The sequence below is a fragment of the Leopardus geoffroyi genome, chromosome X, assembly GCF_018350155.1.
Source record: "Leopardus geoffroyi isolate Oge1 chromosome X, O.geoffroyi_Oge1_pat1.0, whole genome shotgun sequence".
NCBI classification, from domain to species: domain Eukaryota; kingdom Metazoa; phylum Chordata; class Mammalia; order Carnivora; family Felidae; genus Leopardus; species Leopardus geoffroyi.
The window spans coordinates 47032871-47049516 of record NC_059343.1 but is presented as its reverse complement, the minus strand read 5'-3'; the positions used below and the strand labels follow the sequence as shown (position 1 = coordinate 47049516).

Here is a 16646-nt window from a genome sequence, read left to right as displayed (position 1 = left end):
GGCTTTTGTTTATTGAGTACTAGCTAATGTGCTTGTCACTATACTAAATACTTTGCTTAATTATCTTTAATCTTTTTTTGTTTTTAAAATTATGGATTAAATTTAATAGTTTTAGGACAATGAAAGTTATCTATTTAATACCAGATGTATTGTGGTAGTTTATGCTTTCCAAGGAATTGATACATTTCATCCAGGTTGTCAAATTTAAGTGTGTAGAATTGTTCAAAATATTATTACCCTTTTGATATCTGTAGGCTGGCTCTGTGATGATATTTCATCTCTGATACTGAAAAATTCTCTTTATTTCTCAAACTTGGTAGACGTTTGTCAGTTTTATCGATCTTTTCAAAGAACAAACTTTTTGTTTCATTGACTTTCTCTATTGTCTTTCTGTTTTCAATCTGGATTCCTGCCTTTATTATTTCCTTCCTCCTGTTTTGGGTTTATTTTTTTACCTAATTTCTTGAGGTGGGAGCTTAGGTTATTGATTTAAGTCTTTACCTGTTTTCTAATGTAAGCATTTAGTATTATCAATTTAGCTATGTCCCACAAATTTTGGTATGTTTTCCTTTTCATGTAGTTCAATGTAATTTTTAATTTCCTTAGAGACTTCATGTTTGACCTAAGAATTGCATAGCAGTGTGTTGTTTAGTTTCCAAGTGTTTGTAGATTTTCCTGTTACTATTCAGCTACTAATTTCTTATTGGTTCCATAGTGGTCAGAGAATATACTCTGTATGATTGCAATTTCTTTAAATATATTGAGGTTTGTTTTATGGCCAAGGATATGGTCTGTCTTGATAAATGTTCCATGGTCACATGAAAATAATCCTGCTATTGTTGGGTTGAGTTATTTTTTTATTTTAAAAAAAATTTTTTTTTATTTTTAAAACTTCTTTTTTTAACGTTTATTTATTTTTGAGACAGAGAGAGATAGAGCATGAATGGGGGAGGGTCAGAGAGAGGGAAACACAGAATCTGAAACAGGGTCCAGGCTCTGAGCTGTCAGCCCAGAGCCCGACGCGGGGCTCGAACTCACAGACCACGAGATCATGACCTGAGCTGAAGTCGGCCGCTTAACCGACTGAGCCACCCAGGCGCCCCGAGTTATTTTTTTTTTTTTTTTTTTTTTTTTTAATTTTTTTTTTCAACGTTTATTTATTTTTGGGACAGAGAGAGACAGAGCATGAATGGGGGAGGGGCAGAGAGAGAGGGAGACACAGAATCGGAAACAGGCTCCAGGCTCTGAGCCGTCAGCCCAGAGCCCGACGCGGGGCTCGAACTCACGGACCGCGAGATCGTGACCTGGCTGAAGTCGGACGCCCAACCGACTGCGCCACCCAGGCGCCCCCCGAGTTATTTTTTTATATAAATGTTGCTTTACTTCTGTTGGTTGATGGTGTTCCCTGAATTCTTCTCTGTCCTTGGCTGATTTTCTAACTAGTTCAGTCAGTTGTTGAGAAGGACATATTGAAGTGTCCAGCTACAAGTGTTGATTTGCCTGTTTCCTTTCAGTTCTATCATTTATTGCTTCACATTTTGCAGCTTTGTTGTTTGATGCATATGCATTTAGGATTGCTACATCTCAGTGGATTGACCTTTCATCATTATGTGATGTGCTTCTCTGTCTCTGATACTTTTTTTGCATGCAAGTCTACTTTATGTCATATCAATGTAGCCACTCCACTTTCTTTGGATTAAACTTGCACGGTATATCCTTTTCATCCCTTTACTTTCAGCTTCTATCATTGTATATAAGGTGAGTTTCTTGTAGACAGCATATAGTTCGGTATTATATTTATCCCCTTTTGGTATATTTAGACCATTTCTGCTTAATGTAGTTATTGATAGCTTAGGGCTTAAGTCTGTCATTTTTGTTTTGTTTTATTTTCTGTTTGTTTCCTCTGTTCTTTGTTTTCTTTATCCTACCCCCCTGTGGGTTACTTATACCTTTTCTAGAATTCCACTTTGGCTTATACATTGTGTTTTTGAATATAGATATATATAGCTTTGTATAGCTTTTTTAATGCTTGCTCTAAGTATTAACATAATACTTACATAACTTATTACCATCAACCAGTATTGACATTTTACCAGTTTGAGTGAAGAGTAGAAGAAACCTTACTTCCCTTTAAATTCCTTTATGCTACCCTGTTTATAACATAATTATCTTAAATTATTTTGTCTATATACATTGAGAAATACATCAGACAGTGTTATAATTTTTGTTTCAACTGTCAAACATGACAGTTGTAGTTACCCAGGTATTTACTCCTTCCCTTGTTCTGTCTTCCTGATCTTCCCAAAGATTCCTTTTATCATTTCCTTTCTTTTTAAATTTTTATTTTACTTTTTTAATGTTTATTTTTGAGAGAGAGAGAGAGTGAGAGCAGGGAAGGGGCAGAGAGAGGGAGACAGAATCTGAAGCAGGCTCAGGTTCTGAGCTGTCAGCACAGAGCCTGAAATGGGGCTGGAACTCCCAAACCATGAGATCATGACCTGAGCCTAAGTTGGAGGTTTAACCAACTGAGCCACCCAGGTGCCCCATTTCCTTTCTTTTTAGAGAGCTTCATTTAGCCATTTTTCTAGGATAGTTCTACTGGCAACAAATATTCTTAGTTTTCCTTCATATGAGAATGTCTTGATTTCTCTTGGATTCCTGAAGGTCTTTTCATTAGATATTAGATATTAGATCCTGGGTTTTTAGTTCTTTTCCTTCAGCACTTGAAAACTATTGTGCTACTTCCCCCGTGGCCTCCATTGTTTCTGATGAGAGATCCTTGGTCATTTGAATTGGTGTTCTCCTTTAGGTAATGTGCCATTTCTTTATCACTGCTTTAAAGATTTTTCCTTTGTCTTTTGTGTTCAGGAATTTGATTATGCTGTTTTTCAGTGTAGAAATATTTCAGATTGTCTTTGGTTTTAGTTGTCTTTTTTTATTTAAAATTTTTTAAAACATTTATTCATTTTGGAGAGAGAGAAACAGCATGAGTGGGGGAGGGGCAGAGAGAGTGGGAGACACAGAATCTGAAGCAGGCTCCAGGCTCTGAGCTGTCAGCACAGAGCCTGACATGGGGCTCAAACTCCCAGACCACGAGAACATGACCTGAGCTGAAGTCAGGACATGTAACTGACTGAGCCACTCTGGTACCCCGTCTTTGGTTTTGGTCTTAATAGGTTGTTTAAGCTCTGTTCATAATTTTTTAATCTATTTTTCTTTCAATTTTATTGAGGTATAATTGACATACAGTACTATATGATTTTTAAGGTGTAGAGTGTAATTACTTGACTTATATATATTGTGAAATGATTACCACGGTAAGTTTAGTTAATATCCATCACTTCATATAAATACCTCCCAGAAGAAAGGAAAGAGGTTTTTTTCCCTTGTGATGAGAACTTTTAGGATTTACTCTCTAAGCAACTTTAATAAGATTTACAATACAGCAGTGTTAACTATAGTCATCATATTGTACATTATATCCCTAGTACTTAGTTATCTTATAACTGGAAGTTTGTACCTTTTGACTACTTTCTCCAATTCACTCATCCCCAGTCCCCCCCGCTTCTGGTAACTACAAATCTTATCTCTTTTACTATGAGTTTGTGGTTTATTTTGTTTTGTTTAGATTCCACGTAAAAGATCATATGTTATCTTTTTCTGACTGACTTATATAATGTAATGCCCTCAGGGTTTGACCATGTTGTTGCAAATGGTAGGATTTCCTTTTATGGCTTAATGAAATAGTGTTCCAGTGTGTGTGTGTGTGTGTGTGTGTGTGTGTGTGTGTGTGTGTGACATTTTCTTTGTCCATTCATCTTTTGGTAGACACTTAGGTTTGTTCCATGACTTTGTTATTGTAAATCATGATGCACTGAACATGGGGGTGCAAATATTTCTGCAACATAGTGATTTTGTTTTCCTTTGATATTTACCTAGAAGTGGAATTGTTACATCATATGGTAGTTCATTTAAATTTTTGAAGAACCTCCATTTTTTTCCACAGTGGCTGTACCAATTTAAAATCCCACCAGCAGTGTACAAGGATTCCTTGTATGGACTTTTTTAATGATATTTTTCCAGTCTATGAACACAGGTTATCTTTCCATTTATTTGTGTCTTCAGTTTCTTTCATTGATATAGTTCTCAGTGTAGAGATTTTTCACCTTCTTGGTCATTTTTATTCCTAAGTACTTTATAGTTTTTGATGCTATTGTAAGTGGGCTGATTTTTTTTGTTTCTTTTTTAGATAATTTGTTTTAGTATGTAGAAATGCTACTGATTTTTGTATATTAATTTTGTATCCTGCAACTTTACCTAATTCATTAATTAGATCTGAGTTTCTTGGTGGAGTCTTTACAATTTTCTGTATCATGTCATCTGCAGAGAGAGACAATTTTACATCTTCCTTTGTAATTTTTATGCCTTTTATTTCTTTTTCTTGCCTGATTGCCCTGGCTGGGATTTCTAGTACTGTGTTGAATAGGAGTGGTGACAATGGGCACCCTTGTCTTGTTCCCGATCTTAGAGGAAAAGTTTTAAACCTTTCACCATTGAATATGATGTCAACTGTGGGCTTGACATATATGGCCTTTATTATGTTAAGGCACGTTTTCTTCTATAACCCATTTTTGGCACGTTTTCTTCTATAACCCATTTTTTGAGAGTTTTTATCATGAACAAATGTTGAATTTTATCAGATACTTTTTCTGTGCTTTTTGAGATGATCACATGGTTTTTTTCTTCCATTCTATTAATGTGATGTATCACCTTTATTGATTTGCTTATACTGAAACATTCTTGCATCCTAAGGATAAATCCCACTTGATCATGGTAAATGTTTATTTTAATATATTGCTGAATTCATTTTGCTAGTGTTTTATTGAGATTTTTGCATCTATATTCATTAGGGATATTAGCCTGTAGTTTTCTTTTCTTGTAGTATCTTTTAGTGTCTTCGTCTGGTTTTGGTATCAGGATAATGCTGGCCTCATAAAATGAGTTTGAGAGTCTTCCCTCTTCTTTGATATTTTTGGAGAGTTTGAGAAGAATTGAAATTAATTCTTCTTTAAATATTTGGGTAAAACTCACTAGTGAAGCCCTCTAGTCCTGGGCTTTTCTTAACTGGGAATTTTGTTATTGCTGATTCAGTCTCCTTACTAGTAATTTGTTCAGACTTTCTATTTTTTCCCAATTCGGTCTTGGTAGATTGGATATTTTTAAGAATTTATCCATTTCTTGCAGATTGTCCAATTTATTGGTGTAGAGTTGTTCATAGTTCAGTCTATTTTCTTTCTGTTCAAAATTGGATAATTTCTATTCTGTCTTCAGGTTTACTGTTTTTTTCCTCTTGTCTCCATTTTGCTGTTGAGCCCATCCAATGAATTTTCATTAAACTTATTGTAGCGTACCGTTCTAAAAGTGCCATTGATTCTTTTCTGTATCTTCTACTTTGCGGAAGTTCTTTATATTTTGCTGACGTTTTCTGTCTATTCATTTGTTTCAGGCATGTTTGTAATTGTTCCTTGAAGCATTTTTATGATTACTCCTTTAAAAATCCTTGTCAGGTAATTCCAACATCTGTGTCATCTCAGTGTTGAGATTATTGATTTCCTTTGCTCATTCAAGTTATGATTTTCCTTGTTCTTGATATAATAAGTGATTATTTTCATTATATCCTGGATATTTTGGGTATGATGTTAGGAGATTCGGGTATTATTACATCTTCTGTTTTTGCAGACCTCTTTTTTTTTTAATTTTTTTTTAACGTTTATTTATTTTTGAGACAGAGAGAGCATGAACAGGGGAGGGGCAGAGAGAGAGGGAGACACAGAACCCGAAGCAGGCTCCAGGCTCTGAGCCATCAGCCCAGAGCCCAACGTGGGGCTCAAACTCACAGACCGCGAGATCGTGACCTGAGCTGAAGTCGGACACTTAACCGACTGAGCCACCCAGGCGCCCCTTGCAGGCCTCTTTAGACACTGCAATTTTAGTGGCAGGGGAAGAGGGTACCCCTTAGTTACTGACAGGTAGGAGTGGAAGTCCAGGTCTCTTAGTCTCTGTTGATACCGACTACTTCAGGTCCTATTGTCCCTAGTCAGGTTGCTTTCTTCTCTAAGTTCACACATCCAGTAAGTGGCAGAGGTGATTCAAACCCAGGCAGTTTGGCTCCCAAGGCTGTACTTTTACCTCTGTGCTATACTGCCTGTGAATACTGTACAGAATGCCCTGCTTAGTTGTGGAGAATAAATGTGATAATATACATATAACTCATAGCTCAGTTTTCTCCTCAGTTCCTTTTATGCAGGCTTCAAATTTGGTTGTTTTCTCCTCATCCCCTTAACCTGATCTATTTACTTTTTACCACTTATGAAACCCCTGGCACCACTTGTACATCTCTCCCTCTAGAATGTCTACTCCATGAGGGCAGTGGCTGTTCTCAATCAATATTTATTAAGTTTATGCATTTACTTTATTAACAAATATTGGTTGAGTGTCTACCATGTACCAGGCTCTGTGGTACATGTTGGGGATAATTCATCTTAATCTTGAGACCTGGTGCTGTGATAATTTGCCTCTTCACTAAGGAAGCAAATTAGCATCTAGGACCCTTGGTCTCAGTGATAATTATTGAGACAGTGCAGCCACAAGTCTGATTTTCATCCGTCTGTCTTCCTGATGTGAGGAATTATCTAGCCCAATGAATGTTTGTTGAATTGAGTTGAAGAATAAATAAAACAAGACTGGGAGATGGATAAGGTGAGGACTTCTAGTGAATGAGATCGATGCTGTCAAATGTAGTGGGGCAGGTAGCAAGTGAATGAGCAGTTGTAAGTCCACGTGACGAGTGCCAAAATAGGGATAGTGTTTCGGGGGGAGTGCCATGGCAGCAGGGAAGAGGAAGAGCAGGAATGTTTTAGGCACAGGGAGCCATGTGTGATGAGACCCATAGAACTGAAAGAGCATGGCATTGAGAGTCCAGCTGGCTTTTCAATTTTTTTTCATGTTTGTTTATTTTTGAGAGGGGGGAGGGGCAGAGAGAGAGGGAGACACAGAATCAAAAGCAGGTTCCAGGCTCTGAGCTGTCAGCACAGAGCCTGACATGGCTCCAGGCTCGAACTCACAACCCGTGATATCGTAACCTGAGGCAAAGTCAGACCCAGCTGGCTTTTCAGAGCAGGGCTGACATCATGGGTGTGTGACCAGTCACACAGAGTCTCATATTTGGAAGGGGACACCATGCTTGAGGTTTGATGTTTTGTGGTTGTTTTGAAATTCTTAATAATTTTACCTGTTTGTATGTGAAATTTATGTTTTGCATGTGAAATCCAGTGGGACAATGGATTGTTTCTTAGGGACTTAGAGCTTTAGCTCACATGTGGTCCTACCTCCTACTGCCTCCCTACTCCCTGAACAGGTTCTCAGTTGGTTGCCTGGGGCACCAGGTCTGGATGCAGGTGCAAGAGAGTCAGCGTTGAGTGCATGCATCCTGTGCACTGAGTCACAGGGTGTGGCCTGTACTTCCCCTTTGAGTATCCTCATGCCCAGGGAGCATGACAATAAATAACAAATAAAAAGGCCTATGACAAGTTGAGAGACTGTGGAAGAAAGGAAAATAGATTTTTTTTCCTCTGTGTTATGAACAAGAGGCTCCTGATTTTCATTTGCATCAGGCCTTATAAATTATGTAGCTGACGCTGCACGTGAGAAGCCAGAGTTGAGGCCAGAGAGGCAAGGCTTGTAGACCATGGTAAGTTTATACTTTAAACGTAAGAAAAATAGGAAGGCTGTGAGGGGTTTTGAGCAAGGGTTGACAAGATCAAATGGGTGGGTTTTTAAAAAGATTATTTATTTATTTGTTTATTTATTTATTTTGAGAGAGAGCACACGTGCATGTGCTCACACACATACGCACGCACGCACAAGCAGGGGGAGGGGCAGAGAGAAAGGGAGAGAGAATCCCAAGCAGGCTCTGCGCTGTCAGCGGGGCTTGAACTCACGAACTGTGAGATCATGACCTGAGCTGAAATCAAGAGTCAGATGCTTAACCTACTGAGCCACCCCAGGCGCCCCTCAAATTGGTGTTTTTAAAAGTGGTCCCTTTGACTGTAGTGTGGAGGGCCAGTTGGGTGAAGACAGTAGAGGCCAGAAGCCCAGTTGGAGGGCAGGACAGTAATCCTAGCTGGAGATAACAGGGGCCTGGATTAGGGCAGGGGCAATAAGGATGACAGAAGGGCACAATTGATAGCTAATCAAGAGATAGAATTGCTAGGACATGATAGCTTGAATGATACAGAGCACTTTCTATGTATGAAGCAGTGTTGTAAATACCTTCTGTGGATTAACTCATTTATTTTTGATAACAACTTTGTGATGTACATACAATTTTTATCCCCACCTTAGGGATGAGGAAACTGAGGCACAGAGGTAACATGCTCAAGTTCCCATACTAATAAGTGGCGGTTACAGCTAGGATATAAACTCAGGCAGTCTGAGGTTATGGTGCCACTTGCCAAGAGAGGGAGTATGTTGGGGGGGCAGGCCAATGGAGAAATTGAATTTGGACATGTGAAATTTGAAACATGTAAAGAGTCTATCCAGTAGAAGAACCAGGAAGCATTTCTAGGGAGGGGTCTGAAACTCAGCAGAGAGATCTAGCTTGCCGTCATAGGTGCGTAAGGGGCACATTGAGCTCTGGGAGTGAGATCGACAAGGGAAAGTGAGGAGAGAAGAAGGTCTAGGAAGCATCAACATTTAAGGAGTGGACAGGACAAAAAGGGTGCATTGGGAGACAGAAGGAGCAGCCAGAGACATAATTAAGATCACATCACATCCCTGCTTACAATTCTCCTATGGATTTCACCCAGTTCTTCACTCAGGAAAAGCCAACATCCTTTACGATGGCCTATGAGACCCTACTATGTGAGCCCATTACCTTTCTGACCTATTACTGTCCCCCTTACTCTCTCTATTCCAGAATACTGTCCTCCTCTATTGCTTCAGTAATCTGGGCACACTACTACCACAGAGCTTTTGTACTTGCTATTCTCTCTACTTGGGATGCTCTTCCCTCATATCCATATGGCTTGCTTCCTTACTCCCTTCAGGTCCTTATTCAAAAGTCATTTTGTCAGTGAGTTCGTATGTAAGATTTCAGTACCTATTGGCTTCCTTAACTAAAATTTCAATACCATTGCTATCCCCTTATGCCACTGTGTGTGTGTGTGTGTGTGTGTGTGTGTGTGTGTGTGTACACATGCACATATATTCCCCTTCCTGCTTTATTTTTCTACTTGGTTCTTCTCACTATTATACAATGTATCTCACTGATTACGTGGATTTATTTTGTTTCTTTAAAAAAATTTTTTTTGACGTTTATTTATTATTGAGAGAGAGACACAAAACGTGAGCAGGGGAGGGGCCAAGCGATGGAGAGACACAGAATCTGAAGCAGGCTCCAGGCTCTGAGCTGTCAGCACAGAGCCCGACGTGGGGCTCGAACCCACAAACCATGAGATCATGACCTGAGCCAAAGTCGGACGCTTAACCGACTGAGCCACCCAGGCACCCTGGATTTATTTTGTTTCTTGTTTGCTTCTGCCACTACAATGGTATCAGCTCCAGGAGGGCAGGGATTTCTGTATGCTTTGCTCTATGTCCTTACCTCCCTAGCAGTTGGACCAGGGCCTGGAAGATGCTCAGTAATGGGTTTTAAAAAATTTTTAATGTGTATTTTTGAGAGAGACAGAGTATGAGTGGGGGAGGGGCAGAGGAAGGGAGACAATCTGAAGCAGGCTTCAGGCTCTGAGCTATCAGCACAGAGCCCAAGGCAGGGCTTGAACTCACAAACTGCGAGGTCATGACCTGAGCTGAAGTTGGACGTTTAACTGACTGAGCCATCCAGGCTCCCCTCAATAATGTTAACTGAAGAAATGGACATCAGGCAAATGGAGTGTTATAGAAGTCAAGGGTAGAGAACTTGTCAAGTGGGGAGAGAGCAGAGGGTCAACACTGTGTGCTAATACTGCTAAGAGATCAAGTGAGATAAAGGAGAGGAGTACTTATTGCATGTATCAATAAGGAAGTCAGAACATTGATGAGCTCTGTTTTAAAGAAGGTGGGGACTAAAATCAGACTGCAGCAGGGTAAGAAAGTATACATAACAACTCTAGAAAATTCCTCTTATAAGTTTGGCTCTGATAGAACATCTCTGGATAATACCAGGTGGCAAGAAGTAGGTAGACTTTTTAGTGTATACAGTTTTGTACCTTTTGAGTTTTGTGCCATTACTAACTGATAACTATTCAAATAAGTCAGTATCAACCTGCATACAAAGAAGATATTTGGCTGTGAAGTGGCAGAGGGGCAGACAGGAGGGAGGGTCTTATCTTTTTTAATTGTTTAAATGCTATTGTGAAGGAGACGGAAGGGAGGGAGGAAGAGGTTGAAGATACTGAAGAAAGAAGGGATAATTGATTGAGAAGATTAAAAAAAGATGGGAACCTGGGTGGAAAAGCCAACTTTGGAAAGATTGAAGGATATTTCTTTCATTGTAACCAGGGGAAAGGATGGGTACAGAAGGAGGTAGATTTGGTGTGGAAAGTTGAGATAGTTCCCATCTGATTACTTCATCTTGTCTAAGAAGTAGGCAGGGTCATTTTCTGAAAGAGGAGGGAGGTAATGGGACCATGGATTTGATACAACCACTGTGAATGATGGGAGAGAGAATTGAGCAGGGAAATATAGGAGGATTCTGAGGAAACATGACCCAGATATTTTTTCAATAGACTTTATTTTTTAGAGTAAAGTTCACAGTCAAATTGAGAGGAAGATACAGATATTTCCCATATTCCTCCTGCCCCCACATGTGTAGCCTCTCCCATTATCAGCATTCCTCACCAGAGTGGTACATTACCATTGACAAACCTACACTGACACATGATTATCACCCAAAGTCCATAGTTTACAACAGTGTTTACTGTTGGTGTTGTACATTCTATGGGTTTGGACAAATGTATAATGACATGCGTTCACCATTATAGCATTTTAGTATCATGCAGAATAGTTTCACTGCCTTTAAAAATTCTCTGTGCTCTACCGATTCATCTCTCCCCGATAACCTCTGGCAATCAGTTTTTACTGTCCCCATGGTTTTGCCCTTCCTATAATATGTCATATAGTTTGAATCTATAATGCATAGCCTTTTCAGATTGGCTTCTTTCACTTCATAATATGTGTTCAGGTTTCCTCCATGCCTTTTCCTGGCTTGATAGCTCCTTTCTTTTTAGTGCTGAATAAACATTTCATTGTTTGGATATACCACAGTTTATCCATTCACCTATTGAAGGACATCATAATTGCTTCCAAATTTTGGCATTTATGAAAAAAGATGCTATAAACATCCATGTGTAGGTTTTTGTTCAGTTCCTTTGAGTAAATGCCAAGGAGCATGATTGATGGATTATATGTTAAGAGTATGTTCAGTTTTTTAAGAAATTGCCAAACTGTCTTCCAAAATGGCTGTACCATTTTGTATTCCCACCAGCAGTGAATGAGAGTTCCTTTTGCTCTACCTCCTCATTAGCATTTAGTGTTGTCAGTGTTCTGAATTTTGGCTATTCTGATAGATGATGTATAGTGGTATCTCATAGTTGTTTTAATTTTCCTAACATATGATGTGGAGCACCTTTTTATATGCTTATTTTCCATCTGCATATATTCTTCGGTGAGGTTTCTGTAGAGATCTTTTGCCCATTTTTAAATCAGGTTTGTTTTATTGCTAATTTTTAAGAGTTCTTTGTATATTTTAGATAGCATCCTTTATCAAATATGTATTTATGCAGTTGTTTACTCCCAGTCTTTGGCTTGTCTTGTTTTTCTCTTGACAGTATCTTTCAAAGATCATATTTTTAATTTTAATGAAGTCTATTTTATCAATTCCTTTTTTCATGGATCATGCCTTTGGTATTACATCTAAAAATAATTATTGCTATGCCCAAGCTCATTTAAATTTTTATCCTATGTTATATTCTAGGAGTGTTGTACTTTTGCATTTTACATTTAGGTCTGTGATCCATTTTGAGTTCCGTTTTTGTGAAGTGTACAAGTTCTGTGTCAAGATTCATTCACTTGCATGTGGATGTCCAGTTTCAGTACCATTTGTTGAAAAGACTATCTTTTTGCCCCATTGTACTACCTTTGCTCTTTGTCAAAGATTAGTTGACCATACTTATGTAGGTCTACTTCTGGGCTCTCTATTCTGTTTTATTGATCTGTTTGTCTATCTTTCATCTATACCACACTGTCTTGATTACTGTAGCTTTATAGTGAGTCCTGAAATCAGGTAGCATCAGTCTTCCAACTTTGTTCTTTTCATTCAATATTGTGTTGACTATGCTGTGACTCAGATATTTTGGACAGTGTGAATTTATTGTGGTGCTGATCCAGTGGGTGATTTTTCTCCAGCCATGTCCAATGGTCCAGTGTTAACATAGTTGGATTGAGCCAGGGTTGGAATGTGTACGTGGGAGTGATGGAAAGGCAGTGGGGCAAGGGAGTTGAGGATATCTGTTGGAGAATGGCTGAAGGGAGGAATGCTGGAATCTAAGCTAGATGGGGAAGAAGGGTGAAGTTAAGAATAGATGAAGAGGTGAAAAGTAGGCTCAAGGGATTTTGAGAGCAAAGAACAAGTGTAATGAATAAGAGCTGGATGATTATATTTGTGGTCACAAGTATGCTGTATGAATTTCATATTCTAGATGTGGAGCTATTGCAAGTATTGACAAGGGCTAGATGATGACCATGAGATTTGATAGCTGAAAGGGAAGTGGAGACACCAGCCTCTGAAGATAAGGAGGTCAAAGAGCTAAGTAAGAGGCCAGTGTGTTGGGCCTCTGCATCAGTACTAACATCATGTGGGATGTTGGCAGGACTTGGGATGGAGAAGAATCTGTGAACAGGTTCTTAAATGAGTGAAAGGGGTATGTTGGGGAGCTGAGGAGCTGACAGTGAAGAGGAGTGGAAAGAGGCATGTCTAGATGATATGAAGCTCAAAGGAGTAAGAGATCTGGGGCACCTGGGTGGCTCAGCTGGTTAAGCATCTGACTCTTGATTTCAGCTCAGGTCATGATCTCGTGGTTCATGGGTTTGAGCCCCTCATCAGGCTCTGCGCTGACAGTGCGGAGCCTGCTTGGGATCCTCTCTCTCCTTCTCTGCTCCTCCCCCACTCGCTCATGCTCTCTCTCTCAAACATTTTTTTAAAAAGGAGTAAGAAATCATACACAGGGGTAGAGGAGAGATGATCTCTCACTGGAGAGTGAGGGGAATGTCTGCTTCCAACACAGCCCTGAGTTACATAAGGGTCTGGTAGAATGCATAACTTCTGCCTGATTGGGGTTCTAGCACAGTGCTTCTTAGATGTTCTGTGGCGAAGGACCAGGTTTATCTGTTTTTTAAAATTTCCAAACAATAATGGACCAATCATTTGGTACAATAAAAAATGAATTACTAGAAAAATGGATGAACCAAAAAAGCTGTACAAAATATAAGCCCCAATTTCTTATTGTTAGATTCAACAGACATAAAATTACTCAGCCAAATTGTCATAAAAGTTTGTGGATGCTCATGCTGACTTTTTGTACTTATTACAGACCTGTGGCGAACAGTTCACGTATGAGCATTAGTCTGTGGACCACACCGAGTGGCACTTGTATAGAGAAGATGGCTTCTCCTAAGAGAAGCTGTGGTCAGTAAGCCAGGAAGGTGAAGAAGGGGTTTGTTGAAGGGGTTATGAATTAGATGGGTTTATTTACCAAGAAATGGGGTTGCTTGGGGATACAAGAGAAAAGTTAGGAATGTTGATGACCAGTGGATGTTTGGGGGTGGAGAAAGTACATAGCTATATGGGATGAAAGTTCAGGAGAGAGGGATGACTAGTGGTTCCTTCTTGAGCAGTGTCCAAGGCTAACGGGTGTGAGACAGAGAAAGCATGTGGTCTGACAAAGTGAGTTAATGCCACAAGGTCTGGGGAATATATTTAAAGAAAGTTTAGGCAGGTGAAGGGTGAGATGTGCTTCTCTGTGCTCACTGTACTAAGCACTTTATTATTTTATTTATTTATTATTTTTTATTCTCAAGTTAGTTAAGATACAGCGTAGTCTTGGCTTCAGGAGTAAAACCCAGTGATTCATCACATATGTGTAATATGTGCTCATCCCAACAAGTGCCCTCCTTAATGCCCATTATCCATTTAACCCATACCCCCACCCCTCTACCCCCATCAACCCTCAGTTCTCTGTATTTAAGAGTCTCTTATGGTTTGCTTCCCTCATTATTTTTCCTTCCCTTCCCCTATGTTCACCTGTTAAGCTTCTCAAATTCCACATATGAGTGAAATCATATGATACCTGTCTTTCTCTGGCTATTTCACTTAGTGGCAAGATTTTATTCTTTTTGATCATTGAGTAGTAGTTCATTGTATATATACACCACATCTTCTTAATCCATTCATCAGTTGATGGACATTTGGGCTCTTTCCATAGTTTGGGTATTATTGATAATGCGGCTATAGCCATTGGGGTGCATGCACCCTTTCTATCAGCATGTTTGTATCCTTTGGATAAATTCCTAGTAGTGCAATTACTGGGTCATAGGGTAGTTCTATTTTTAATAAAAAAATTTTTTTCAATGTGTATTCATTTTTGAGAGACAGAGACAGAACATGAGTGGGAGAAGGGCAGAGAGAGAAGGAGACACAGAATCCAAAGCAGGCTCCAGGCTCTGAGCTATTAGCACAGAGTCCGAAGGGGGACCTGAACTCACGAGCCATGAGATCATGACCTGAGCTCAAGTCGGACACTTTACCAACTGAGCCACCCAGCCGCCCCTCTGGTTTTAATTTTTTGAGGAACCTCCATACTGTTTTCCAGAGTGTGTGCCAAGTACTTTAAATACATTATCTGAGCCCTTAGAAAAACTCCACCAAGTTGATGGTGATATCCCCAATTTATTGATATGCAGCAGATTTACAGACACAGGATTAGCAGTTAGCAGTTGGGACAGGGGTGGGGTTCTGATCCCAAGAAGTCAGTTTGTGAGCATGATCTTGGAGGAAAAAGTTGGAGTTCTGCCCTATTTTTATGCTCCCTGCTGTGTGTGGCTGACCAAGGATTTTAGGAGTTTAATCTTAGCCAGAAGTTATTAGGAGGGCTGCTAATGACTTTGGTGAGGAAGGATTTACTTTTGTGAGATGAACATCTCACATAAACTTAAACTCAAATTTTCAAAATTAAATAAACTTTTTTATACATTACATTATGAAATAAGTAACATATGTTCATTGTAGAGCATTAGAAAATACAAATAAGAGAAAAATGACCTGTAATCCTTCACTCAGAACCACTGTTGATTATAAAATACTCTTTTCAGTCCTTTTCATTTAATCAAGTAAAATAGTTCAGTAAAGTTTAAAGTTTTGATTATATGTTGAAGTCGGAATATTTTAGATATATTGGTTAAATTAAATTTTAAAATTAATTTCACCTGTTTCTTTTTACTTTTTTTTTTTAATTTTAGAGAGAGTGAGTGTGCACAAGCAGGGGAGAAGGGCAGAAGGAGGGAGAGAGATAGAATCGTAAGCAGGCTCCATATTCAGTGTGGAGCCCGACATGGGGCTTCATCCCATGACTCTGGGATCATGACCTGAGCCGAAATTAAGAGTTGGGACACTCAACTGACTGAGCCACCCAGGCACCCCTCTTTTTACCTTTTTAATGTGATTATTAGAACATTTAAACTTATATATCTGGCTCACATTATATTTCTGTTGAACAGCACTGTTTTAGAATCTCTTCTAGCTTTTACCATTCTCTTTTTTTAAAATGTTTTAAATGTTTATTTATTTTTGAGAGAGAGACAGTGTGAGCCGAAGAGGGGCAGAGAGAGGAGATACAGAATCTGGAGCAGGCTCCAGTCTCTGAGCTGTCAGCACAGAACCCGATGTGGAGCTCAGACTCATGAACCGTGAGATCATGACCTGAGCTGATGTTAGATGCTTAACCGACTGAGCCACCCAGGCGCACCCCCATTCTGAGTCTTAATGAAGCTTTGCTGTCTGTACATTTTTAGCTCTGTCATAATTGTTGTAGACCAGTGTGGTCCAATATAACTTTTTGCATTGGTGAAAGTGTTTGATAATCTGCCAAGTACGGTAACCTCTAGCCACATGTGGCTACTGAGCATTTGAAATGTAGCTAGATGATGCAGGGACAGCATTTAAAATTTTATTGAATTAATTTAAATGTAAATAGCTATGTATACTGGACAGCACAGTTCTAGACCTTACGAAAAATAAAATTCCCATAAACGTTGGCTGTTTTTCTTGTTTCTAGTTGTGTTGGCGTTGAAGAAGAGAAAGCTGCTGACATTGACCTCTACCACTGCCCCAACTGTGAAGTCTTACATGGGCCCTCCATTAGTAAGTACATCTTGGAGTTTTCAAGAGAAAGTGGTCCAGAGGTGAGACAAAACGAAGGAAGCTTAAAAGGAAGATTGCCTTTGTCTGAGTGCTTGGGAAATAGCAAAAGCCTGTGTAGGCCCAGCAGGTTAGCAGCTGCCCCAGTGAGAGGGCAGAATTGCAGAGCTTTACC

The 16646-nt window shown here is 39.4% G+C and overlaps 1 protein-coding gene across 4 annotated transcripts in view; it reads left to right on the top strand.

Annotated features, from left to right (window-relative positions):
• The window catches only part of PHF8 (PHD finger protein 8), a 90459-nt gene that overhangs the window by 5718 nt on the left and 68095 nt on the right, over positions 1-16646 (top strand). For all 4 annotated transcript variants that reach the window (XM_045473084.1, XM_045473083.1, XM_045473087.1 and 1 more), the window contains one exon: positions 16389-16474. In XM_045473084.1, coding sequence (XP_045329040.1) covers positions 16389-16474 — 86 coding nt within the window. The remainder of the gene's footprint in view (positions 1-16388; positions 16475-16646) is intronic.